The 27,865-nt window shown below is 38.3% G+C and overlaps 1 protein-coding gene across 1 annotated transcript in view; it reads right to left on the reverse strand.

The window, feature by feature from the left end:
* LOC135196579 (uncharacterized) overlaps nt 1-27,865 on the reverse strand; it is a 266,337-nt gene that overhangs the window by 157,717 nt on the left and 80,755 nt on the right. Inside the window, exons 4-6 of the mRNA XM_064223420.1 lie at nt 10,470-10,513; nt 9,149-9,172; nt 5,588-5,845 (exon numbers count right to left, since the gene is read on the reverse strand). Coding sequence (XP_064079490.1) covers nt 5,588-5,845; nt 9,149-9,172; nt 10,470-10,513 — 326 coding nt within the window. The remainder of the gene's footprint in view (nt 1-5,587; nt 5,846-9,148; nt 9,173-10,469; nt 10,514-27,865) is intronic.

A 27,865-nucleotide genomic window follows, 5' to 3' on the forward strand; every position in this document is an offset into this window, starting at 1 on the left:
ATTTTGAAGGGTGGGGGTGGGGACCCACCCTACCTTAAACTTCTTTATCGCAACTGTTAAATTTTCTTAGATGTTTTGTCGACGTTCCTTCAACACAAATCAAATTTGAGAAGTGGCTCACGATGATATTTATCAGGAAGAGGTATGTCAAACGAAGACTGCCTGGCATTCCAGGCTGTATAAAGGAAGTTCGTTTTTGCTCTCTTAGTTGGTTAATACGTATTGTTATTAGCATTAAGGTGGAATAATTGATGCACTAACCCAAATGTGGACAATCAACTCGATTCACCGAAATTGAGGCAGAGTTGCTTCAACGTTGGTCTAAAAGTTACAATCATAAATTCCTTATGCGATGTATCTGCTTCAGAGAGACTTTTAATCAGTTCATGAATTTCAGACGGGAGTGATTATGTGGCAGCACTTACCACATGTTGAAATTGGTCTGTTTAGCATGGTAAAAGTTTTTCCATTAACTGACAAGCAAAAACTGACAATTTGGAGTGATTCCAATTGTTTTCCTTGAGAAGGGCGAGTTAAAATTTGTGACAAAATATGACCACATTTCTAGATTCGATAAGGATCAATGCTCAAGCATAGTATTTCACCTCTAAACAGGATAGAGTAGATTTTTATACATCCTTACGTCATTAAACCCCAAAAGTAAACTTGGCAAAGTCTTCCCACACATTTAGAAATGCTGGGTATTCTAGTTTTCAGGTTGCCATAATGAAGGAGAAGCTTACCTACTGGGTGGCCAAACTACAATAAAACTGACATCCTAAAAGGTCTGTAAGCAATGAGACATCTTTGGGTGCTGCTGTTACCAGATTTAGCTAGTCGCCAGCTCTTAAGTTCCCAAGCTAAACCAAGGGAATCCTGATTTTCTTCCTGCTGATTTCGATAGTCAAAGGGGCAGTTTAATATCCATAGTCAAGATACTTTAGCTTGCTTTTGATTTCTAAAGATTTTTGGCATTATGCCAAGCACTGGGGCAACTAAGGCCATTCAGCGCTGAAACAAAAATTGACGGTAAAAGGTTTGAAAGATATTACAGGAGGAAAACCCCAAAGCAGTTGCACTATGAAGCAATTTTTAGGAGAGGGTGGACAGTAAGATGTAAGAAAGAGAATATGAACGGAGGTACATTAAAAGGAATGAAAGTGATACTTTACTTCCTTGGGAGCTGGGGGAGGGTGATTTCCCCAAGTCATGTTTGATATTCCTAGATCCACTGATCCTCCTATTAATTATGAACCTGGTATGCAGATAATCACAGCCAAGTTAATATGCATGTTTGCAGTGGTATAACACATCCGTAATCAATACAGTTACTAAGACTGCCCCTCCCTCTTGTGACTGTTAGTTTTCTCAAAAACTTTCAAGGTCAATGTATGATGTTTCTTACAAATGTTGATTTTAGTATATTAGATGTGTTTTCTTACTTTGGAAAGAGAAGAAGAAGTCATATGTCCAGACCATACAAAAAGATAAGTCAGTCCACGGGAAGATTTCAAGTCTGCTTTTTCACATATGCTTTGAAAATTGGTGGAGTGTCTACCAACTTTCCTTAAGGCAAGTAGCAGCAAACACAGTAGACTTCACAGTCATGCATAAGGTTGGGGATTACTTATAAATACATTTATTACTTCCTTTTCCCTTCCCCTAAATCTTTACATCTTTTACTTTTGGTGATTCTATGGCAGGGTCCACTTTCATCTGAAGTATCACAGACAAATAAAGCAGAACTTCCTGAATACAGCTTTTACGGAGTGAAAATGATAGTAAAATAAATTCATAAAAAAATAAAAGAGACAAAAGTATCAAGTGTATTAGCATGAAAACTCGATATAAGTACTAACTAATCCAGTTATGAAGAAAATAGTTCTCTGACTTCTATTTTGGTCAGAACAACACGACTTGGGAAGTTAAGCACAAACAATCTCTCTAAATCAAATGGTTTCTTACATACGATACTGGGGTTTTTATTATCTAAATTAATAATACATATGTTTTAAAACAGTCAAGATAGTCTTCACAAGAAGGTTTAAAGTTTAATATACCTTGTTTCCATCTGACATCATGGCATTAAATTAATGGTTCTTGAAGATACTATTCCACCCCATATAATCCATATAGCACGAGGTAACTACTATGGGTTTCGGAGACACTGCAAGCACGTTTTTTGGCAATAACTCTGTAACGAACACTCGTATCAGAATGAGATTTTGCTATAGTGTATTACACCCAGTGCCGTAATTTATAAGGGTATCGTGAATCAGTAATCGTAAAGAATAACGACACTTGTCCTTGTACCAAGAAGCAAAAACTCCATTATCCAGAAATGGATACGAACACAGCAGTAAAAAGCTCCACCTATCCTCTCCCCCCACCTCACCGCCACCCCCGCCCTTCTTCCTTCCCTCACCTACCCTTCTCTCTCTCTGAAAGCTGCTTCAGTTTAAACATATTCTGTATGATTTTTCCATCTATCTATCTATCTATCTATCTATCTAATAATATACATTGAATATATCTAGCGATCCAGTCGGTTGTTAGCTGCCAGTTGACTGATTTATTTATGCAATGATCCGCTTATCTCTCTGTCTCTGAAAGTTACTTCAGTTAATACATATTTTGTACGATTTTTTTCATCTATCTATCTAATAATAGTTTACATTGGTGGATATGTCTAACGATTCTCTCGGTTGTTACCTGCCTATTGACTGATATCCGCTAATCTCTCTCTCTCTCCCTCTCTCTCTCTGGTTGTGGTGCCTACTGTAAATGGTTATTAGAGAGAGAGATATCAGAATGTATGGTGGAGCAGTAAAACGATAGACACTATGATTTATAGTAAAGCGACTCTTATACTTGTGGTTGGTGACCTTTTTCGTAATCCTCATGTGGACTCAGGGTATCGGCAATATAGTACTTGTATTACGAAGGAAGAAGATATAGGCACCACAGAACTTAACTGTCGGCACGGTTGCTGAAATTCGTTTGTCACGCAACTTTTCAACTTTTTTAGCCAGAAAAAGTCGCCAATTGCCTTCAGATTGGTTTGAATAGGTAACTGGTTATAGTTATTTTGTGTTACAAATAAAAATTGAGCCTTTCTACCGGACATTCATTAGAGTTAAACCATTGATTATACTGATGCACATACAACAGTCGCTCTACCATAAATCATAGTGTCTATCGTTTTACTGCTCCACCATACAATCACATATCTCTCATTTACAGTAGGTACCACTACCACAGAGAGAGAGAGAGAGAGAGAGAGAGATGAGCGGATCAGTGCATAAATAAATCAGTAAACTGGCATCTAACAACCAACTGGATCGTTAGATATATACAACAATGTATATTATTAGATAAATAGATAGATAGATAAACAGAAAAATCATACAAAATAAGTTTAAACTGAAGCAACTTTCAGGGAGAGAGAAGGGAAGGTGAGGAAAAGAGGAAGGACGGGGTGGCGGTGAGGGGGAGGGGGGGGGAGAAGGTAGGCGGAGCTTTTTACTGTTGTGTTCGTATCCATTTCTAGCTAATGGAGCTTTTGCCTCTTGGTACAGGGACAAGTGTCGTTATTCTTTACAATTAGTGATTCACGATACCCTTATAAATTACGGCACTGGGTGTAATACACTATAGCAAAATCTCGTTCTGATACGAGTGTTCGTTACAGAGTTATTGCCAAAAAACGTGCTTGCACTGCCTCTGAAAAGCAATCATCTCAATTTCTTTTTCTGTGAAATCATTTTATACATCTCATTTAAAATTAGTGGTGTTACATATGGCTATTGTTAAGTCTTCTCTAAAGAGCATTCTTGACAACTGAAGAATAGATGCACAATCCACAGAGATTTAAATGAACCTCTGACTGGCTTTTCTTCGAGCAGAAGAAATAAATATTGAAGAAAGACATGTTATCAAAATATATTTTGTTTCAGGAGCTTAAGTCCCGAATGATTTCCAAAGTAAACTGTGTTAAAAGACGTAAGTCGAGGGAAAGAATGATGAAAAAAATACTTGTAGTGCAGTCCTTTATCCTTCGGTGAACAGAACACAGAAAAAACTACTGGTTTCATTTCTATGCTAACTATTTTAATTTGCAACGCGCGACAGGAAGACCAGAGGACAATCTGGTAGACTGTAGAATACAGGAAACTGCATTCTCCTCTCACGTGAGTAATCATGAATGCCCGACAAACAGCATTGTTGAGGAAAGAGAAAAGTTTGGAGTTGTTCTGTCCGACAGTAAAGACAACTAACAACGTGAGAGCATCATCAATTCGTCAAACTTGTTATTGAAGGACTAGTTCTGGTAGATAATAAGAGTAGAAAATATAACTGCGGACTACAAAAGGTTACAGAGCCTACTTGCGGTCTCTATTCTCGTTTTATTAACTTGAATGCTTACTTTTAACATTCTAAAATGAAAGGCAGCTTTCCTAGTGACCATTAAATGAATATATTCACTAGCTTTACTGCTAACAAATTTACTAAGAAAAATATTAAATCTATTTGAGACGATCCTTGAATAAGAAAACTTTAGCAATGTTTTCTGCACTTTCTAACTACAATCTACAGTATGAAAAACAAAAAGCAAACCAAACAAGAATCCAAACGTTTACCCCATAAATGTGATTAACGTTACAGATTCTTGTCTCTGGAAGGGTCGTGTTGGTCACAGAAATTAAATTCTGTATCAGTTTTCCCGATGATCAACGGGAAATGTTACTTCTTCGGGACGAAAACGACATAGGGGAAACTGTAGAACAAAAATATAATAAATGCTTCGCTTTGCTTCTGCCATTGTCGACAGCTCATTCCTCTGATCACTCCGAGCCAGTCCATGTCATGAACTGTTACGAAACACGTCCGGATCAAAATCCTAGTCTACAACCAAGGGTAAATGGGTTTGTTCTTTCTTTCGGAGTATTCACTCCCTTACTGAGGAATTCTCTGGCCAAATCTGTATTTTCTGGATGACAGAACTCCTCTCCTTCACAGGAGACGTCGTCTATCAGCTCCAGTTCTGTCTGTCGAGGTATCATAGAATGAAATTCCTATAGCCGTGACCTAGGAGTTTGAGGGCCAAGAAGTCAGACACCTTGGCGTTAAGGGAACTATGAGGCACCAGTACGAGGAACCTTATGGGGGAAATGTGTTCAACATACATGCACTTAAAGTTTCCTTGTGTGGAATGTTAACCTCCAGTTCTTCAAGGAACAACAAATGTGGAAGTATCGATAAATGCAGAACTCGAAACAAATTTAATTCAACAAGCGAGGAGAAAAAAAAATGACTGAGATTTAATCGAACACCATAATCATTCTGACGATTTTTCAAAGTATTAAAAAAAAGAAAAAAACAATAATAATAATAATAATAATAATAATAATAATAATAATAATAATAATAATAATAATAATAATAATAATAATAGTAGTAGTAGTAGTAGTAGTAAAAAATTTTGAGTGAACAAAAATATAGTGGTAAGAACTCACCTTCAACGTATAATAAAGAAACCCAACAGAAAAAAGTTGCTAAGATTCCGACTGACTTGAGAGGAACTCACCTGCACCAGGTGCTAACTGAACGAGTCCCACGACGAGCAGCGTGATCCCCAGAAGGACGCAGAGCACAGAAATGTGGAGGAGTGATATTCCTCCGCAGAGGTGCCCGTGGACGCATCTGTAAGCACACCCCTTTGACCCCGTGTGCCTGTGATGGACTCTGCCCGATATGATGGGCGAATGCCTCGGGGAGGCCGCTGGGGAGACGTGAGGAGAGTTCTTCGGGGAAGCTCTGGGACTCCGAAGAGGGGTTGGTAACCCTACAGGGAAATCAATGATCGGATTATCCCAAAGTCCATCTTGGCAAGATTCGAGAGCAAAAGAAAAAAGCTGGACTGGGGAGGGGGGTGTTTCTCTAACAATTTCTCTAATGGAGGCAAGATGATGGTAACAATATTCACAGTGATAACCATAATCATATATATATAGCGATAATAATATTCATAGTGAAAACATGGCATGTGTTGTGTAAAAAAGGGATTCTTGACAAACTCAAAATTCTATAATTGACAAGATTTTGACCTAAAAAACACTTGATAAACGTGATCTCGGCAATTTTGCTCCAAGACTAATATTCTCTGAACTGATAACTAGAAAAGAACAATTTCTTTCCTACCGTGGGGCGGTTCTCTAATCACGTAAAATTTGCAAAATAGAATGTCTGGAATATATAAGATATAAAGTCATTATGCTCCTTAAACTAATGGTACTGGATTTTAGAATAAGACAAATTGAAGTAGTAAAAGGAATCAATGATTACCATGCCTGAGTTGATGACAGTCAAAAAGAGCAAATATAATAATAGTGATAATAACAGCTTGCTATGACACGAAACAAGTATCAGTTTACAATTATCATCACAGGACACAATGAAGTTAATTAGGATTGTAAAAGAAGCAATGAAAGAAAGAGCAAACGCACTATATGGTTAATTTTTCTCTGATTTAAAAAGAAATTTAGAGAGAAATTTCATAATAAAGATTTTGTTGGAGAGAATGAAATGTGTCAATTCAACAAAGCGATCATCCTTAAATGGGTCACATCCAAATGGCAAAACACACAATCATAAATGTAAGTAAATTTGAATGTCTCGAATTTCAATATTACATAAAACAAATTTGCAGCCAATTAGTGAGAGTAAAAAAAAAAACATAAGCAAGTCAGATAAAATAGTGATCATGTCATCTACTGTTTACTGTTATTAAAAGATGTGTCAGTTTGTTTAGCAAAGAGGGAAAAAGAAAAGGAGAGAGAGAGAGAGAGAGAATAAACCAAAAAACATCAACACTAACAAATGTTACAACAGATATATTAGGACAGAGTTGATGGGCCATGGCTCACTGGCGGTTCTTCTCCAAATACAGTGACATTCTTTGGCGACACAAAAAGAGATGACTCAAAGGTCCACAGGGAAGATGTTTTGAAGGTAATTTTACTCCTCTGATCATTTATCTACTTGGAATTTGTTTCCCTGTGGCTTGACGGCGATTCAGATTCTTAAAAATGATTTTGATTCTTATTTTCCAAAATTTCAAAATCATAATAATAACAACAACAGCAGCAGCAACAAATAACCAAATACACACGAAGAGACAGACTCGAATATTTGAAGAGAGGTCAGCAATATAATGAAAGCGGGGAGATATATCTCTCTATATACTTGAAAGATAGCAAAGATAGATTACACATACATGTAGAAGTGAGACTTGGCTATAAAACACGTGGTTGAAAAGAAAAAAATTGCGTTTAAGGACGAAGTTACCTTTGCAGCGGAAAAAAGTCTGAGTTTGGAGAGAGCAGAACCGAGTGAGGGAGACGAAGGGAAATTGCAAAAAGGAAACTTGGAGATATTTCGTGGTTGAGGGGAAGAAATGAAACAAATCACTTTTGTTGCTGACTAGTGTTTCCAGAGGGGAAAATAATATTAATGACAATAATAATAGTAATAATAAAAAACCAGTTTTTGGACAGTGTACCTGAAAGGAGTCTTCAGAGAGGAGGGAAAGGTTGGGAGGGAGGAGCAGAATGGAGTCGTGATTCAGGAAGCGAAAGGAAAACAGGAACACAACTGATGACTATGAACAAAATAAAAACAAACAAACAAATAGAAAAGTACAGTGGCCGGAAATACCAAGCATGCAAATTCCTATAGCAGCAGGGAAAAGTTGAACATAAAAAAAGGTACAAAAAACACATCGACTGAAAGTAAACCCATCAATCGCAAACCAAAGGCAAACGTTTGATAAAGAGCTCAAAAGAATCATCAGGATGAACCCGTAAAACAAAACCAATGGAAAGGAACTTTAGAAAAAAACTAAAAAAAAAAAAAAAAACTAAAGACAACCAAAATCAAATGCCACCCCAAATCTGGCACCGACCCCGTCGTTCCTTGTGAGCCACGCCCTCAACCCGGGTCTCCAGTACACAAGACGAGCGGACTAAATCTGCCCAAGTCACCAGTTGGCAATTCCATACGGATTAAAATAATAATAATAATAATAACTCAAATAAAGTGAAAAAGAAAAACATGAGCGACAGGTAAGACCCACAGATGGTGACTATGGGGATCTCTCGTCATCACCTTTGCCTTTTTAGAACGCCTCGGGGCTTCTTGGCCTTTGCTGCCAAAATCATGAGACAGTTTTAGAGACAGTTTTAGTGCTTATGCGAATGCAAGATGACAATTCTGCAACAAGTCTCTTTAAGCGGTGCAGGTAAGAAGCACAGGAGTTACACATTATATTTCGCTGAGAGTTTCTATCATGTGATTTAATACAAAATATATGCAAATATATATATATATATATATATATATATATATATATATATAATATATATATATATATATATATATATATATATATATATATATGCATATATTTTGTATTAAATCACATGATGGAAACTCTCCGCGAAATATAATGTGTAACTTCTGTACTTTCTTACCTATATATATATATATATATATATATATAATATATATATATATATATATATATATATAATATATATGTATATATATATATAATATCTATATATATATAATAATATATGTATTTATATATATATATATATATATATATATATATAAGATATTATATATATATATAAAATATATATATAATTCTATAATATATAATTATTTATAGTATAATATACACATACATACATGAATGCGTATGCATACACATATATAGTGTATTTATGTATACACATACCTACAGAGCTAAATATTCACTATAGTACTGTAGCTTACATATAGATACACATATCCGCAATGTACTACATGCACACAGAAAAGTGAAGCAGCAAATTCGAGTTGTTGGCAACTGCAGCCTGACTGACAGACAAGTGACAAGTGACTAAAAGGCCGCCGACCCCGAGGCAGTCGGTCCATCACCAGCACCAGTGAGGGCGAGAGGTCCCCAGCGGGCGACATAGTATAGGTGGGAGTAACAACGAAAAACGGAAGAGAACATCATCATCAATAGAGTATAATGCATGGAATAGAGTATAATATATATATAATAACACTGGAGTGAGGATGACTGGGTTGGGCTTACCCCTCCTTCCCGCGGGGGGTTTCGCTAAGCAGCAGAAAATGTAAACAAATGAGTAATACTGTATAATAATAATAATAACTAGGGGGTTATATAAATATGTCTATATATATTTATAGTATATATACATACTAAAAGTAAAGAATGGCACTTATTTATATCAAAAGGCATATCCTCATAAACAAACAGTTGGAATATAAAAGGAGTACATAAAAATGTGTTTGGAATTTATGACAAAAAACTGGATATCATTAAAATGTAGCCGAATTAAAAGTTTAAAACATTCCTGAAGTAAAATTGTGATCTTCTGCAGGACTGCCAATCGTCTGCTGATACACAAAGCACAATCCTTCTTATCAACTTTTAATTCAGCTGAAACCCCATTAATTATCGATCACAGTTCTACGTCATGAACAGAAATAATTCAATATGAAGCAGTTTTACGGTGAGTAATCAAAATTCTTACGAAAAACGAAACTAAAACGTTTAAGGGGGCAGCTAATCAAGAACCTCTAAAAAGTCAATGGATGGCGATGCTTATAACTAAATCATTAGAAGAGGAAAACAAAATTCGACAAACGTAACACCACAAAGATGTTTGCTGGACTCTCAGCCGACTGAAGGAATTGAATTTAGGAACAATCGCAAAGAATGCTTCTGGAATACACGCTCGTCTTAACTGCTGGTCTTCAAACAATCATCTTTCATGTGGTTTTAACGAACAGAACTTCAAATGTTTATCAGTTCTCATAAAATATGGCGGGATTCTAAAATGTACTGCTATTTGTAAATCGTCATGACACTAGTTAAAAATAAGTCTATGCAGTAGGGTCTGTTTACAATAGGTAGTACACACACACTCGGCAACAGGTAATGTATATATCGATATATATATATCCAGTAGTACTCTAAAGGCCGTACTCAAAATAAGCTGGAGTGAAGGATTCAGTTGCAGAAAACTGGATAAGATTTAGTAGATGACAAATTAAACAGCAAAAGAAGAAAAAAACAATTCTACTTAAACTCTCAAACTATGATGATCTCACGAAAGCAACTCCTACGATATCTGTAAAAATATCTGCTACTTTTTTTTTAACAGAAGCAAGATCCCCTTTTATCAAAACTCCTCTTTCTCTCCTTACTTCAGCAGGCAGTAATGTGAAAAAATAAATAAAATGAAAACTATAAGCAGTTCAGGGCATCAAAAACCACCTATTAAAAAGAACGTTCACTGAGGAATTTTACTGAAGCGGTTCTAGAGGGGGGTTCATGACTGAGTATTTACACTGACGGAGCCGTGGGAATTGAAATAGGTACTCTTTACCGAGCTCTTTCAAAGTAGATGGCTGCCTTCTTTCACAAAGTTCACTGAGGAAAGGAAGACATAGAGGGCAAATGCAATTAGAGAAATGTAAACACTACCATCACATTTTTCTTAATTTTTACGACATATTGAAATGATACAGTATAACAAACTCAGAAAGATAAACACACATATATATTATATATATATGTGTATATATATATATATATATTTATCTATCTATATATATATATATATATATTATATATATATATTACTACTATATATACACACACATATATTATACATATAAAGACGTATATGTATGTGTGTATTAATATTTATGTCCTTTCCTCTAACAGAAAAGACAACAAAGCAATCACTACCACATTCCTAATTTAACTGCTCAATCCCTGATAAACTCCCTGTAAAGAAAATTGACAAAATTCATCCTCACGGCACCTTCACGGAAGCCTTATTGGCAGGGTTTCGAATTACCCGAGACACATTGCGACATCCACTTCTATCTTTCAAACACTGTGACTTCCTTATATCAATTCAGAATAATTGTACACTTATCACAAACCTGCCTTCTTCACTTCTTTCTACACGGTTAAACTAGGCCAAAACTATGTGACCAGCCCTTGCACTTAGGCTACTCTTTTTGCCCTCAACCTTTCAGTTCTTAAACCTTCAGTGTACTAAGCAAACATCTTCCTTCATTGGCCTCCACCATCCACCTAAGGAGAGCTGGCTTTACAAACCTTATCACAAAACTTACATACATTCCATCCTTGGCTTCCGTAGATACTTCCAATCTCTTGCACACCCCTGTGACTCACCTTCTTCAGCCACCCGCCGCTCACATCTATTGCCGTTTCCTTGTTTCCATTTACTTCACATCCTTACCCTTTCTCATATTCATTCTCAACTTTCTTCTGTGCAAACATTTGCAAACTCTTTCACCAGTCTCTGCAATGTCTCATCACTATCCCCACTCAATATTCGCACCATCTGCTGACACCAGCCTCTCCACACTGAAATCATCATTCATTTTCTCACCCCCCACAATAAACAGCCACCGTATTTGCATCAAACCAGTCACTTCCTTGCCTCAAATTTCTAACATATTTTTCTCTTTCGTCGTTTGCATACTTTATATCGCACGACACTTATTTTCTACAACATACATCAACAACATCCTTTGCATTTCCTCTATCAGTACTAAATTCAGAAGGTTCTCTTATTAACTCGTGTCATTTGTCGGTACTTTCTGAACCAAAATCCTACCATATCTTCGCCCAGTACACTAATTACCTTTGCACTCCATTAATAATTGTTAGTCCTGTTTGTCACCTTTAATCTTACACGATGAAAAAGTTATTCTTCTCATCCATTTCTATTTTTTTGGGGCCTTTCTCCCAACCCAAATTTTTTTAATAATTTCACATAATACACACACACACATGTATATATATGTCTGTACATGTGCACATACAATAAACATTCTCTCTCACACACATCAATAAGAATTATGTACATACATACACACACATTTATATATATATATATATATATATATATATATATATATATATATACATACATACACGCACATACAGCCAAACCACACAAATTGTTAATATGGAAAACATACAAAAAGAATAAAATGTTCAGAGCTAGAAATCAACAAAATCTAACATAGTTCATGAAAACTTATGGAAAAATGACTGGAAAATTCCTTGGCATTTAAAAGATGTATTGAATACTCAAGTACCTCAAAAGCTGTATTTTTTTCTTTAAGCATAAAGGCTTCACCAACATCAACCTTTGGATAGCCACGGCGAAATTGGATTGCCTTTATTCCAATTGTTCAAAACATTTCGTCACATGAACAGCAGAAATGACAATGAGGCCTTCCTGTAAATTCTGGGCTTGACATTTATGATGATAAAATATATACAAAACCTTGTGAAATGTGCATGTTCTATGGAACCACAAACAGTAAGTAAAATATTCAAAATTCGTATATACAACGAGCAATGTGATAATAGTAATAATAATGATAATAATAACAATCACAATAATATAATAATAACCAAATATATAAAACAGTGGTTTTACAATAATCAAGTAAGGTTCGAGTTAGCAGGATCTATGAATAAGAATAATAATGATAGTAAGAATAATAATAATAATAATAATAATAATAATAATAATAATAATAATAATAATAATAATAATAATAATAAAGAACTAATGGTACTGGTGGTTAGCGGTGATACATAGTGGGTTAGAGGTCTGGAGGTGGACTGGTTGTGAAACAAGAGGTAAGTAGAGTATGAAAGATACATGATACGGAGTTATATGTATATATATACATAGACACAACCATGTATGTGGAAATGCATGTATGCAGATATATACACAATGGGGCAAAACGAAAAATGTGTAAATTTATCGTTGCAGTCTTGAATAATAATTCAAGGGAGAAGAGGAGGAGGTGGCACGGAAGAGGATGTTATTTCTTAACTGGAGTAGCAGCAGCAGCAGCATAATTCAAAACAAGTTCATATATCAAGATATATATTTATATATATATATATAGGTGGTGCGGTGGTTATGGTGGTTGAGGTGGTGGTTATGGTGGTTGGTGTTTAAAGGTTTACCCTTCTTGGTGGCGGCCGCGGTGGACTTAGCTAAGGCAGCGAGAATGCAAAAAACAAAATCACATCGTGACAACCACAATAAGGGAGGGGGGCTACCAGCTACCAGCTACCAGCCTGATTCTCATAAACTGTCAGGATATAGCTCAAATATATTTATACATAAACAGATGATAATAATAATAATAATAATGATACTACTACTAATAATAATGATACTAATAATAATATAGCATTATTTGTGGAACTAAAACTGAAAACAAGACAATGTGGCGTAAGGTGTAACTGATCTAACTGGCACTGAATAAGTCACCTTACTTTCTTACGTCTTAGGAAGCTAATCTACACATATATACATATACAACTGTATTTGTGTGCGCGTCTATACATACAGGTGCATGTATACACATACGCATCTCTATATATTTGTATATATACAACTACTTAAAAGATATAGTTAAAATTCTGAATTGGTATCAACAAATTTTGTGAGAAATTACAAATATGGAACACCGTGTGTAGGTTAATACTTATACTGAGTGACACACTCGACAGAAGCAGCATCGGGCTATTCATCAATATCATTAGCTAGGCTAAAGACAAACCACTGATAACTATGACAGTTCCAATGCAAGTAACAGTTTATCGGTAAAACCGACAAAATCGTCGTCCAAGGCTGGTGGAAGAAAATACCCTTCAGATATCGACAGAGACAACAGCAACTTCAAAGCTCATTCGTAAACAATGACAAAAGAGTTTCCTTAAGACAAAAAGCAGCATTATAGGCCGTGGCAACCTACTGGTCAGTCAACGGCTCATCTGCTTTCTTAACTTGAAGTTGCCAACGCATGACAATGAAACCTTCAGGCTTGTTGGTCACTGATACGCTACCAGAAAGTTTCAGAAAAAGGACACATCATAAAGTGAGTTGTCACACAAATAAGGTAGAAAGACATTAAATATATATATGGAGAGGGATTTACAATGAAAATGTTACCGAATACAAGTTTAAATGTTGGATAATCCCTGAGAATTTGAAATAGGAGTCTCCTTCATTGGAGGTTCAATAGAAACAGGAGTCTCCTTCATTGGGGGTTCAGTAGAAATAGGAGTCTCATTCATTAGGAGTTCAGTAGAAATAGGAGTCTCTTTCATTGGGGGATCAGTAGAAGTAGGAGTCTACTTTATTAGGGGTTCAGTAAAAATAGGAGTCTCCTTCATTGGGGGTTCAGTATAAATAGGAGTCTCCTTCATTGGGGGTTCAGTAGAAATAGGAGTCTCCTTCATTAGGGGTTCAGTAGAAATAGGAGTCTCCCCTCCTTCATTGGGGGTTCAGACAGAAGCCTCCCTTCATTGGGGGTTTCTGAGTAGAATACCAGGAGTCCTTCCTTCATTTGGGGTTCTAGTAAAAAGAAACGGTGAGTCCTCCTTCATTGGGGTTGACGTTTCTAGTAAAAGAAAATTAGGGAGCTCCTTCATTGGGGGTTCCAGGTTAGAAATAGGAGCCTCCTTCATTGGGGGGTTCAAAGTAGGAAACAGGAGCCTCCCTTCAATTGGGTTCGAGTAAAAATAGGGGGAGCCTTCCTCATGGGGGTTTCAATCGAAAAATAGGGAGCCTCCTTCAAGTTGGGGGTTCAGTAGAAAAACAGGAGCCTCCTTCGTTGGGGGTTCAGTATAAATATGGAGGAGTCTCCTTCTTGGGGTCAAAGTAGGAAATAGAGTCTCCTTCATTATGGGGGATTCAGATAGAAATAGGAGTTCTCCTTCATTGGGGGTCAGTATAATTAGGAGTCTCCTTCATTGGGGTTCATGAAATAGGAGTCTCCTTTCCATTGGGGTTTCAATTAGGGGGTTCCAGGACCTCTCTTTCATTGGGGTTCAAGTAAGGAAATAAAGGTCTCCTTCCATTAGGGGTTCAGTAGAAAGTAGGAGGTTCTACCTTTCCTTAGGGTTTCATGGGTTCAGAATGGAGTCCTCCTTCAAATTAGGGGTTCAGGTAGCTATTAGTCCTTCCTTCATTGGGGGTTGGTTCAGTAGAAATAAAGGAGTCTCCTTTCAGTTGGGTTCATAGGGAATAGGGTCAGTCTCCGTTCAATTGAGGATTCAGGTAGAAAATTGGTAAAGTTCCTTCATTAGGTGTTCAATATTAGAATTTGGATTCCTTCCTTACCTTTTTAATGGGGTTCAGTTTAGAAATAGGAGTCTCTTCAATTTGGGGGTTCCAGTTAGAAATTAGGGAGTTCTGTTCTTGGTGGTTCAGTAAGAAATAGGAGTCATCCTTCATTGGGGGTTCAGGGGTTAGAAACAGTAAGCCTCCTTCAAATTGGGGTTCGTAGGAAAACAGGAGTCCCTCCTTCATTGGGGGTTTCAGTAGAAATAGGAGTCCTCCTTCATTGGGGGGTTCAGTAGAAATAGGAGTCTCCTTCATTGGGTTCATTAGGGAAAATCGGGGGAGCCTCCGTCAAATTGGGGGTTCAGTAAAACAGTACCTCCTTCATTGGGGGTTCAGGTACAAATAGGAGCCCTTCCTTCATTGGGGGTTCAATCGAATAGGAGCCCTTGCCCCTTCCATTGGGGTTCAGTTAGGGGGAAGGAGCCTTCCTTCTTTGGGGGTTCAGTAGTAAATAGGAGTCTCCTTCATTTGGGTTCATAGGAAATTAGGAGTCTCTTCATTGGGGGTTCAGTTATAACAGGGGAGCCTCCTCAGTGGGGGTTTCAGTAGAAACAGGAGTCTCCTTCAATTGGGGTTCAGTAGAAACCGGAGTCCTTCCAAAATTAACGTATGAGTGGTTCAGTAAACTAGGGAGTTCGTCCTTCTTGGGAGGGTTCATAGAAACGGAGCCTCCTTCAGGTGGGGGTTTTCAGTAGAAACCGGAGCCTCCTTTCATTGGGGGATCAGTAGAAATAGGAAGCCTCCTTCATTGGGGGTTGTTCAAGTGAGAAACATAGGGAGTCTCCTTCATTGGGGGGTTCCGTAGAAAATAGGAGTCTCCTTCATTGGGGGCAGTAGAAACAGAAGCACATCCTTTCATTGGGGTTCAGTTAGAAAACAGGAGTCTTCCCTTCATTGGGGGGTTCAGGGTTAGAAACAGGAGTCTCCTTCATTGGGGGTTTCAGTAGGAAAATAGGAGTTCCTCCTTCATGGGGGTTTTTCAGTAGAAATAGGAGCCTTCCTTTAAATCATTGGGGGTTTCAGTTAGAAACAGGTAAAAAGCCTCCCTTCATTGGGGGTTCAGTAGAAATGGGAGCCTCCTTCATTGGGGGGTTCAATGAGAAACTAGGATCCTCCTTTCATTGGGGGTTCAGTAGAAACAGGAGCCTCCTTCGTTGGGGGTTCAGTAGGAAACAATAGGAGTATCCTCCATTCTTGGGGGTTCAGTAGAAATAGGAGTCGTCCTTCAATTGGGGGTTGCAGTAGAAACAGGAGCCTCCTTCATTGGGGGGGGGTTCAGTAGAACAGGAGTCTCCTTCATTGGGGGTTAGGGTAGAAAACGGAGTCTCCTTCATTGGGGGTCGTAGCCATATTGGGGTCCTCCTCCATTGTTCAGTAGAAAAGTAGACGGGGGAGTCTCCTTCATTGGGGGCGTCAGGAGCCTCCTTCATTGGGGGTTCAGTAAGAAACAGGAGGTCCTCCTTCATTGGGGGTTCAGGGTAAGAAACAGGATCTCCTTCATTGGGGTTTCCGTAGAAATAGGACATAATCTCCTTCATTGGGGGTTCCAGTAGAAATAGGATCCTTCCTTTTCATTGGGGTTCATTAGGAACGAGCCTTCCTTCTTGGGGGTTTCAAGTAGAAATAAAGTAGGGCCTCCCCCTTTCCATTGGGGGGTTCAATAGAAATAGGAAAGCCGTCCTTCATTGGTGGGTTCAGTAAAACAGTAGCCTCCTTCATTGGGGGAGGCTTCAGTAGAAATAGGAGTATCCTTCCATTGGGGGTTCAGTAAAATAGGAGTCCTCCTTCATTGGGGGTTCAGGGTTAGAACAGGAGGCCCTTCATTTGGGGGTTTTCAAAGTAAGAAACAGTTTTCCTCCTTCATTGGGGGTTAAGAATAGAACAGGAAGTTCTCCTTCATTGGGGGTTCAGTAGAAATAGGAGTCTCCTTCATTGGGGGTTCAGTAGAAACAGGAGCCTCCTTCATTGGGGGTTCAGTAGAAACAGGAGCCTCCTTCATTGGGGGATCAGTAGAAATAGGAGCCTCCTTCATTGGGGGTTCAATAGAAATAGGAGTCCCCTTCATTGGGGGTTCAGTAGAAACAGGAGTCTCCTTCATTGGGGGTTCAGTAGAAATAGGAGTCTCCTTCATTAGGGGTTCAGTAGAAATAGGAGTCTCCTTCATTGGGGGATCAGTAGAAGTAGGAGTACTTTATTGGGGGTTCAGTAGAAATAGGAGTCTCCTTCATTGGGGGTTCAGTATAAAAAGGAGTCTCCTTCATTGGGGGTTCAGTAGAAATAGGAGTCTCCTCTCCTTCATTAGGGGATCAGTAGAAATAGGAGTCTCCTTCATTGGGGGTTCAGTAGAAATAGGAGTCTCCTTCATTAGGGGTTCAGTAGAAGTAGGAGTCTCCTTCATTAGGGGTTCAGTAGAAATAGGAGTCTCCTTCATTAGGGGTTCAGTAGAAATAGGAGTCTCCTTCATTGGGGGTTCAGTAGAAACAGGAGTCTCCTTCATTAGGGGTTCAGTAGAAATAGGAGTCTCCTTCATTAGGGGTTCAGTAGAAATAGGAGTCTCCTTCATTGGGGGTTCAGTAGAAATAGGAGTCTCCTTCATTGGGGGTTCAGTAGAAATAGGAGTTTCCATTAGGGGTTCAGTAGAAATAGGAGTCTCCTTCATTGGGGGATCAGTAGAAATAGGAGTCTCCTTCATTGGGGGATCAGTAGAAATATGAGTCTCCTTCATTGGGGGTTCAGTAGAAATAGGAGTTTCCATTAGGGGTTCAGTAGAAATAGGAGTCTCCTTCATTAGGGGTTCAGTAGAATTAGGAGTCTCCTTCATTGGAGGTTCAGTAGAAACAGGAGTCTCCTTCATAGGGGTTCAGTATAAATAGGAGTCTCCTTCATTGGGGGTTCAGTAGAAATAGGAGTCTCCTTCATTGGGGGTTCAGTAGAAATAGGAGTTTCCATTTAGGGGTTCAGTAGAAATAGGAGTCTCCTTCATTAGGGGTTCAGTAGAATTAGGAGTCTCCTTCATTGGAGGTTCAGTAGAAACAGGAGTCTCCTTCATAGGGGGTTCAGTATAAATAGGAGTCTCCTTCACTGGTGGTTCAGTAGAAATAGGAGTCTCCTTCATTAAGGGTTCAGTAGAAATAGGAGTCTCCTTCATTAGGGATTCAGTAGAAATAGGAGTCTCCTTCATTGGGGGTTCAGTAGAAATAGGAGTCTCCTTCATTGGGGGATCAGTAGAAATAGGAGTCTCCTTCATTAGGGGTTCATTAGAATTAGGAGTCTACTTTATTGGGGGTTCAGTAGAAATAGGAGTCTCCTTCATTGGGGGTTCAGTATAAATAGGAGTCTCCTTTCATTGGGGCGTTCAGTAGAAATAGGAGTCTCTTTCATTAGGGTTAGTAGAAAATAGGAGTCTCCTTCATTAGGGATTCAGTAAAATAGGAGGTTCTCCTTCATGCGGGGTTCAGTAGAAATAGGAGTCTCCTTCATAGGGTTTCAGTAAGAAATAGGAGTCTCCTTTCATTAGGGGTTCAGTAGAAATAGAGTCTCCTTTCATTAGGGTCAGTTAGAAGTAAGGAGTCTTCTTCATTAGGGGTTCGTAAGGAAATAGGAGTCTCTTTCATTAGGGGTTCAGTGAAATATGGAGTCTCCTTCATTGGGGGGTTCAGTTATAAAAAGGAGGTGTCTGCCTTCATTGGGCGGTCAGGTAGAAATAGGAGTCTCCTCTCCTCATTAGAGGGATCAGTAGAAATAGGAGTCTCCTTCATTGGGGGTTCAGGGGGTTCAGGAAAATAGGAAAAGGGTCTCCATTCATTAGGGGTTCAGGTTAGAAAAGAGTAGGAGTCTCCTTCATTGGGGGTATCAGTAGAAATAGGAGTTTCCTCCGTTAATTAGGGGTTCAGTAGAAATAGGGATGTTCCTCCATTTGGGGTTCAGTTAGGGGGAAACAGGAGTCTATTCATTAGGGGTCAGTAAGAAATTAGGAGTCTCCTTCATTTAGGGGGTTGGGAGTAGACAATAGGAGTCTCCTTCATTGGGGGTCAGTAGAAATAGGAGTCTTTCCCTTTCATGGGGGTTTCAGTTAGAAAAATAGGGCGAGTTTGCCCAATTAAGGGGTTTCAAGTAGAAATAGGAGTCTTCCATTCATTGGGGGAGGGGTTCAGTTAGAAAATTAGGAGTCTCCTTCAGTTGGGGGAGGTTCAGTTAGAAAATATGGAGTCTCCTTCATTGGGGGTCAGTTAGGGAATTAGGAGTTTCATTAGGGGTTCAGTAAAGAAATAGGAGGTCTCCTTTCATTAGGGGTTCAGTAGAAATAGGAGTCTCCTTTCATTGGGGTTCAGAGAAAATAGGAGTCTCTTAATAGGGCGAGTTTCCAGTTATAAATAGGGGAGTTCCCTTATTGGGGTTCAGTAAAGAAAATAGGAGGTCCCTTCCATTGGGGGTTCAGTTAGGGGAATTAGGAGTTTCCAATCAGGGGTTCAGTTAAGAAATTAGGAGTCCTCCTTCATTGGAGGGGTTTCAGTAGAAATTAGGAGTCTCCTTCATGGAGGGGGTTCAGGGGTTAGAAACAGGAGTCTCCTTAATCAAGGGGGTTCAGGATAAATAGAGTCTCCTTCACTGGTGGTTCAGTAGAGAAATAGGAGTCTCCTCCATTAAGGGTCAGTAGAAATAGGGTCTCCTTCATAGGGATTCAGTAGAAATCGGTGGTCTCCTTCATGGGGGTTTCAGTTTAGAAAATAGGAGTTCTCCTTCATTGGGGGATCAGGGTTAGAAATAGGAGTCTCCATTAGGGGTTTTTTTCATTTTAGAATTAGGAGTTACTTTATTGGGGGTCAGTAGAAATAGGAGGTCTCCTTCATTGGGGTTCAGTATAAATAGAAAGTCTCCTTCATTGGGGGTTCAGTAGAAATAGGAGGTCTCTTTCCTTAGGGGTTAGTAGAAATTAGGCGCTCCTTCATTAGGGATTCAGTAGAAAATAGGGGTTCTCCTTCATTGGGGGTTTTCGTGGGGGTCAGGGGTAGAAATAGGAGTCTCCTTCTTAGGGGTTCAGTAGAAATAGGAGGTCCCTTAAATTAGGGGGTTCAGTAGAAATAGGAGTCTTCTTTCATTAGGGGTCAGCTTAGAAGGTAGGGGAGTCTCCTTCCAATTAGGGGTTCAGTAGAAATAGGAGTCTCCTTCATTAGGGGTTCATAGAAAATAGGAGTCCCATTCCATTGGAAAGGTTCAGGGGTAGAAATAGGAGTTCCTTCCTTGGGGTTCATTAGGGGTGGGCTCCTTTATTACGAAATAGGAGTCTTCCCTTCATTGAAAGGGATCCCAGTAAGGAAATAGGAATCCCTTCCTTCATTAGGGGCTAGGTAATTAAATAGGAAGGATCCTTCCATTGGGGGTTCAGTAGAAATAAGGAGTCTCCCTTCATTAGGGGTTCAGTTAGAAAATAAGTCTCCTTCATGGGGGTACAAGGGGTTAGAAAATAGGATTCCTCATGCAGGGATCAATAAAATAGGAAAAAAGGTCTCCTTCATTAGGGGTTCAGTAAGAAAAGAGTTCTTCCTTCATTTAGGGGTTCAGGGTAGAAATAGGATCCCTTCATTGGGGTTCAGCGTAAAGAAATAAGGAGTCTCCTTCATTAGGGGTTTCCAGTTAGAAATAAGCACTTCCCTTCATATGGGGGTTCAGTAGAAATTAGGAGTCCCTTCATTGAGGGATCCAGTAAAAATAGGGAGTCTCCTTCATTTGGGGGTTCAGTAGAAATGGAGTCTCCTTCATTCGGGGCTTGCAGTAGAAATAGGAGTCTCCACTTCCATTGGAGGGGGTTCGTATGTAAGAAAATAGGAGTCTCCTTCCATTGGGGGTTGAAGTAGAAATAGGAGGTTCCTTCTTCATTAGGGGGTTCAGTAGAAATAGGAGTCTCTTTAGGTGTTCAGTAGAAATAGGAGTCTCCATTGGGGGATCAGTAGAAATAGGAGTCTCCTTCATTGGGGGTTCAGTAGAAATAGAAGTCTCCTTCATTGGGGGTTCAGTAGAATAGGAGTCTCCTTCATTGGGGGTTCAGTAGAAATATGAGTCTCCTTCATTGTGGGTTCAGTAGAAATAGGAGTCTCCTTCATTGGGGGTTCAGTAAAGACCTTAACCAGGAATTTTAGAGCGCAGGGATCGTCCGCCTCGTCCCAAAATAAGGACAGTGTTGTGATGTCATTGTCTGGGTGATTGTGGTCGAGTTAAGGATAGAGAAAAGTCATCAGCCAGCATTTGACTTGACTAAAGTGTAGAACAAGGAAGTTCTCTTAACCCGGATTAAGGTGCTGTTCAACTGGTCATCCTTTTTAATTTCGGCCCGACGGCATAGATGGCTTCTGTATTAGCCAAATGGCAATAAAAGACATGGAGGACTATATACATATCCTTTAGCTCAGTAGTATTCAAGAGAATGTGCGTGGACAAACATTTGCCGTAGTGACCCCTCAATTCCTGGTTTTCTTTTATGGTAAGCTTTCAACCTTCCAAATGTCACAATGATATATATACATTAATCCTGGACCGTAACAGCTAATGAATGTTTTCATCACATTACTTCTCGTGTCTCCTTATCAGCATCTCATTAACTACTCTGTCTACCTTCCCCAAGGTAACAACTGTCTTATGACTTGTCTCATGTCAGCTGACTACTTAATGCGGACAATAGTTGCCCTCTGTCTCTTTAAAAGAATGCCATTACTAAGTCTGACAAGTGGTTGAGTATCAGAATGATGAAAAGTGGCAGTATTTTGGCTATTCGCATTTCACCCAATAGTTTATGTTCAAGGTTTCTTCATGGTAAACTTATTCCCGGTAAAACCCACATACAATTACTAATTTTAAACATCATGGAATCATAATTCTACACTGATACTAATAACCGACGACCAGATGGTATCAGTACAAAAAGCGAAGAGGATTAACTTAACCTATCGGTTGTGTAAGAATCTTAATTACATCAAGTATGGAATTTTGGCAGTGAGTATGACTCCTCCACATTATCTCCGGACCTACGGACTGCAGTCACTTGCCCACCTCACTAGGAAGAGAATCTGGTCTGAATATATATATAATATATATATATATATTATATATTATATATATAGATATATATATATATGTATATATATATATATATATATATATATGATATATATATATATATATATATATCATAATAAATTATATATGACAACTACACAAGTCCCAGCTAATTAATCTAGTTATCTACATGCAATTATCAAAGAAAATACATATACAATTACGGGAAAGACCGATAACCCTCATTCTGAATATTTAACCATACATCTGAAGTTCCAATGAGAAGCCTGTGATTAAATTTTAATGTCAATAATTACACCCGGGTGATTTTTCCGTGAACCCTGGACTTCAGTAGGATACGTTACGTAAAAACGAATCTGATTACCGACACAAAGGGATATCTATCATTATAATTACATTGCCACGCTGTACTACATTCAAAATCCATATATTTAATATCGAAACCAGCTGTGGATCGTAAGCCAACGCATTCTCTCTATCCTTCTCAGCGAGGAAAATATGAAAAATTACGCTCATGTATGGTTATGAAATGTTTGAGGCGTTATCCACCCACGGCTAAGAAGAAACATAAGCTTTAAAATGATGCAGGATTCATAAAAAAGGAGCTGACTATAAGTATCTTCAGTATGGTTGTAGATATGCGTGAAAATGTATAGACACATACACACACACACACTATATATATATATATTTATATATCAGAAAAGCTATAGCCAGGATACGTGGCTTTAAGTTATAGTAACACTGAGTGTATGATGAGCTCATTACGCACCAGAGTTATGAAGTACTTATTAAGCATTCCATGTCCTAACACAGCCTATTCAAAAGCCTCCATACTTTCGTCTGGGGGACTATTAAATCATAAAACCAAGAGATTCATGCGCTGAATTAAAGCCGTTTTCGAAAGGAGGGCCGCTAATTACCAAGCTCCTACATAGAAAGAAAAGACACAGTAGGATCGCGCCTTTTAAAAAAAGGGATATAATGGGAATGAGGGAACACAGGAGATTGGAAAATTGTCAAGCCTTGCGGAATATGTGGTGGTCTCCTCAGTGCAAAAGTTTGAGATGTGGTGGCCCGGAGGGTGTTACGGGATGGCTGACACGAGAAGGGACTAATTTGGCAATATCGTTCCTGATCCCCCAAAAACCATTCTTTGGCGCTTGCAACAGACCATGTAGTCTGATAAAAGAGGAAATGGGCCTCAATGAAACCCAAAAACCGGAAGGAGTGAGGGAGTGAGTGAGCACCATTGAGACGCCTCCATTTGACCTGAAACCGCATCCAGAGCAAACTCAGGAAAATCAACTATCCTCGTCTGACATCCAACATGACCTAAGGTATTTTCTTTCAGAGTTCCAGTGACCTTACATTCACTGTTCAAAATGGGGTCTGGCATCGTCCGTGAAGGTATATGAATTTAAAAACCTAGTTCTAAGTAGAACTATACGTTACACCTCTTGTATTTCTCCGCTGTCTTGCTCTCTCTCCCAACTATCCACATATATTCAATAATCAGACATTTAAATAACGCCTGAAATCCTGAATGATGGATGAGACTCTGAGAAGAAAATTTACGAGACATTAGTCGCTTTATGCATATAAACAGAATGATGGCAATGCTTCTAAGCAGCTAAGCAGTTTTCAGCGTCTTTGCGCTCGTCTGCGCCTGCGAGTCCTCCTCCGTCGTCTCCTTCACAGTCGATTGTGGGTCTCCATTATTTATTCATTGTAGCTCCTATTCCATTACCTCTCCCCCCGGAAACCTTTTCCATCGCACCGGCCGTCTTATTCAGAAGTCATTCAATTTCCGCCAATTGATTGATCCGAAATGCGCTACAAATGGCAATTTCTGTATGCAGATGTAATGCTTACCTAGTTTCCATCTATAAGAGACGGAAAAAATGGAGGACGAAAAAAGCTGGAACAGAGTGAGAAGAATAAAACAGGGCGAGTGGATGTTACCAGAAGCGTATAAAGGTTTTACTATCATTCTTTGTATCCCGCAATGAGGCTTCACAAACAGGGCAGTCATGGTTCGTTCATCAAGTGAAATGTAACTTTTCTGTGCGAGATTCAAGATGTATTTTATCATTTCTGAATGTGTGAATTTTTTCCCCAAGTGAGAACTTTCATAAAACACACACACACACACACACACACACACACACACACACACATATATATATATATAATATATATATGTATGTTGTATGTATGTTATATATCATATATATATATATATATAAATATATATATATTTATATATTTACCGTTCAGATACTTTATGATATATATATTTCATATACATATATCATATATATATATATATATATATATTAAAATGATATATATATATATATATATATATATATATATATATATAAATATACACACACACACACACACACACACACACACACACATATATATATATATATATATATATATATATATATATATATGTATATATATATGTATATATATATTTACCGTTCAGATACTTTATGATATATATGTATTTCAAATACATATATTATTATATATTAGATATATATATATATATATATATATATATATATATAATATACTATATATATATATATATATATATATATATATATATATATATATATAATATATCATAAAGTTTCTGAACGGTAAATTTCAACTTACCACATGTTTAAACGCATTCTTCTACCCTCTACCCACCCACCCATTCTCTCTCTCTCTCCTGATTATGAGATAGGGCTAAAGGCTCCGACTGAATCGAATTACTGGAGGAAAAGATCAAAGAACGCGACGGAATATTTTCCAAGAGCAGCCCTAATTATGTCCCCGAAAACAAGAAATAAAAGTTTTATCCGAAGGCTGAAAAAAAGAAAAAAAAAAAGTCTTCCCCATTAGACGAGAAATGGAGAAACAATAAATACTCTTTTACACTTTTGCGGGAGGATCATATAATGAGAGGCGCCAGTTATACTTCATTGAGTAAAACGTGAAATTCCTGCACAACCAAACCTCCCAGATGATGTATCGTCTAGATAAGCACTACGTACATGTCATCCCCTTCAATTTGCACGATGGAAGAGAGTGGCAAAGCCACCACTCAATTCTCTTACACCAAATGAATGTGTGAATACCGAAGGTATAAACACCGAAGATAATGCAAACGTCATCTTCACGCGCGAAACAATGACAGCAATAATCCTCAATATGCAATAGCAACACACGTTGCAACGCAGGTGAGACTGTGATCGCGTATAGGTGTGGCTCAGTAACCGATACGTTAGCTGGAAAAAAAAGCAGGGTGGGAGGATCCAACTAAGAAGCTAAAAGAGGGGGGGGGGGGTTGGTTGGTCTGTCGGAGAGTATGTGGGAGTGTGGAGGATTGGGGGAAGGGAGAAGGGACTTATATTGGTTGGGAGCATTAGGATACAGCAGTGATTACGGTCGGAAGAACATGGAAACGAAACGCCTTCCAGACTCCGCATTCATCCTTTTAATCTTTTCACCAAAAACAAAACGATTCACGGGTGGGTAGGTTGGGTATTTACCATTTTTTACGGTTATCTTTTAATTATCTTGCTAATAAAGCTTACTTTATGTGAAATTTAAAACCGATGAATAACGCGTTATAATTAAATCTAAGGCGCAGCAGGAAACAACACCAATTATAGCTCATTTTGTAAATGTTACTCAAGAGTCAGTCGGTATTAAGTATATTTTCGAGGCAAAAGTTCTAAAATCAAGGAACGCTTGCATCCGACATTAACCGATCTGGTAAAATATTTCTAAGCAAATTTAAAAAATATATGATTTGTAATGAACAGATAAAATGAGAGCTGACAAAGCAAATGATCACACTGACCTAAATATACTACCCTGATTACCTAACATCAAACAATTCCGGAGACTTTGAAATGCTTTTATAATTCTCAGTCTATTCCAGGACTCACTCACGTTCTAGTGTAACAAAAAGCAAATGTGAAAATAAGTAAAACAAACAAAAATGAGGCAACTATAAAATCAGTGCGTGGGTAGTCGCAGTTCATCAATAGGCTCACTTGAGTTACGCCAACAATACGTCTGCAGCACCGGTTTAGATTCGACGCTGGAAAAAAAAAAATATAAACAAAGTCTTTGTTTATCTCGCTCTGAACTCACCTGCTACTGATGAGCATCGCTGACCTATTCTATAAATGAGGGGCAGGGTTGCTTTCGAGGATCACGGAACTGCCTACTGAAACGACGGCGTCACAACTTCGGTGGTCATCGACATGCCACAATACGCAATGAAAGGGTCTGCTGCAAATTTCAAAAGTTCCTAATGAAGTCGGAGGACCATCAGCGAAAGAGCGATGTGTGAGTGATCACTGCATCTAGCATACCATTAATATCACTTACTAGTTCTAAGTCATTTGCCAATAGAAGCTTATTAAATGACAAAGATAATTTAACGGTACTTTATTTGCTTACAAAGTTACGTAACAACGTACAAATACTAATATTGTTATTACGTGTCCCCCCCTGTGCAGGTAACAGTTAAAATTTTGTTCAGAACAATCTATGCCTTTCCTGGTCTTTTAAAAATATCCGTTATGAATCTCGAATGCCATCAGCGCTCAAGTTCGTAAAACTTCGCATCCTTTTACCCAAATACGCGATATTTAGCAAATCACATCTTAATGAGCTCAGCTTTACACCACCGCTCGCATCTTGGTATTCCTCTGTCGACACTTCACCTTATTGAGCAACTAACCTTCATACTCTGGTACACATCTTCCAGCTTTCCCATATTCCCCAGTTGCCTGTCCTTCTGTTGCTGATATGCTAGGGCGTCTGCGATCTTTGATGATGCCACGCAAATGAAGTACTAAAATAATATAATCAATCAATTATTATAATCATGTCCGCACGTTACTGGCCTTTTGTGCCATTTCTCTGTAAACGTTTCCCGATTCTGTGCGTTCATTATAAAGACAGCCTTGATCCTGCCAGCTAGAGGCAGTGAAAATCTAACCAGAGAGGACAACATGTAGCTATGTAGGCTGATTATAACCCGTTTCTTTCACAGCTTCAGTTTTATGGGGACATAATTCGAAGAGAGATCGCTAACTTGCTCGACACGCACGGATAGCGATAAGCGCTCAATCTATTTTCGCTACTTTTTATCTTTTTTTCTTGCACGCGTATCCAACGTTATTTTAAGTCTTCCTGATATATATATATATATATATAATATATATATATATATATATATATATATATATATGGATGCATGTATGTATGCATGTCACACACGCACATACGCATACACATACACATACACACACACTCACACACACACACACACACACACACACATATATATATATATATATATATACACACACATATATATATGTATATATATATATATATATATATATATATATATTATATATATATATATATAATCTGAGACCAGGCTGAAGGGCAGAGAGGAGAACGGTCACACACACATA

This window comes from Macrobrachium nipponense, chromosome 18 (assembly GCF_015104395.2).
Source record: "Macrobrachium nipponense isolate FS-2020 chromosome 18, ASM1510439v2, whole genome shotgun sequence".
In the NCBI taxonomy this organism is placed as follows: Eukaryota; Metazoa; Arthropoda; class Malacostraca; order Decapoda; family Palaemonidae; genus Macrobrachium; species Macrobrachium nipponense.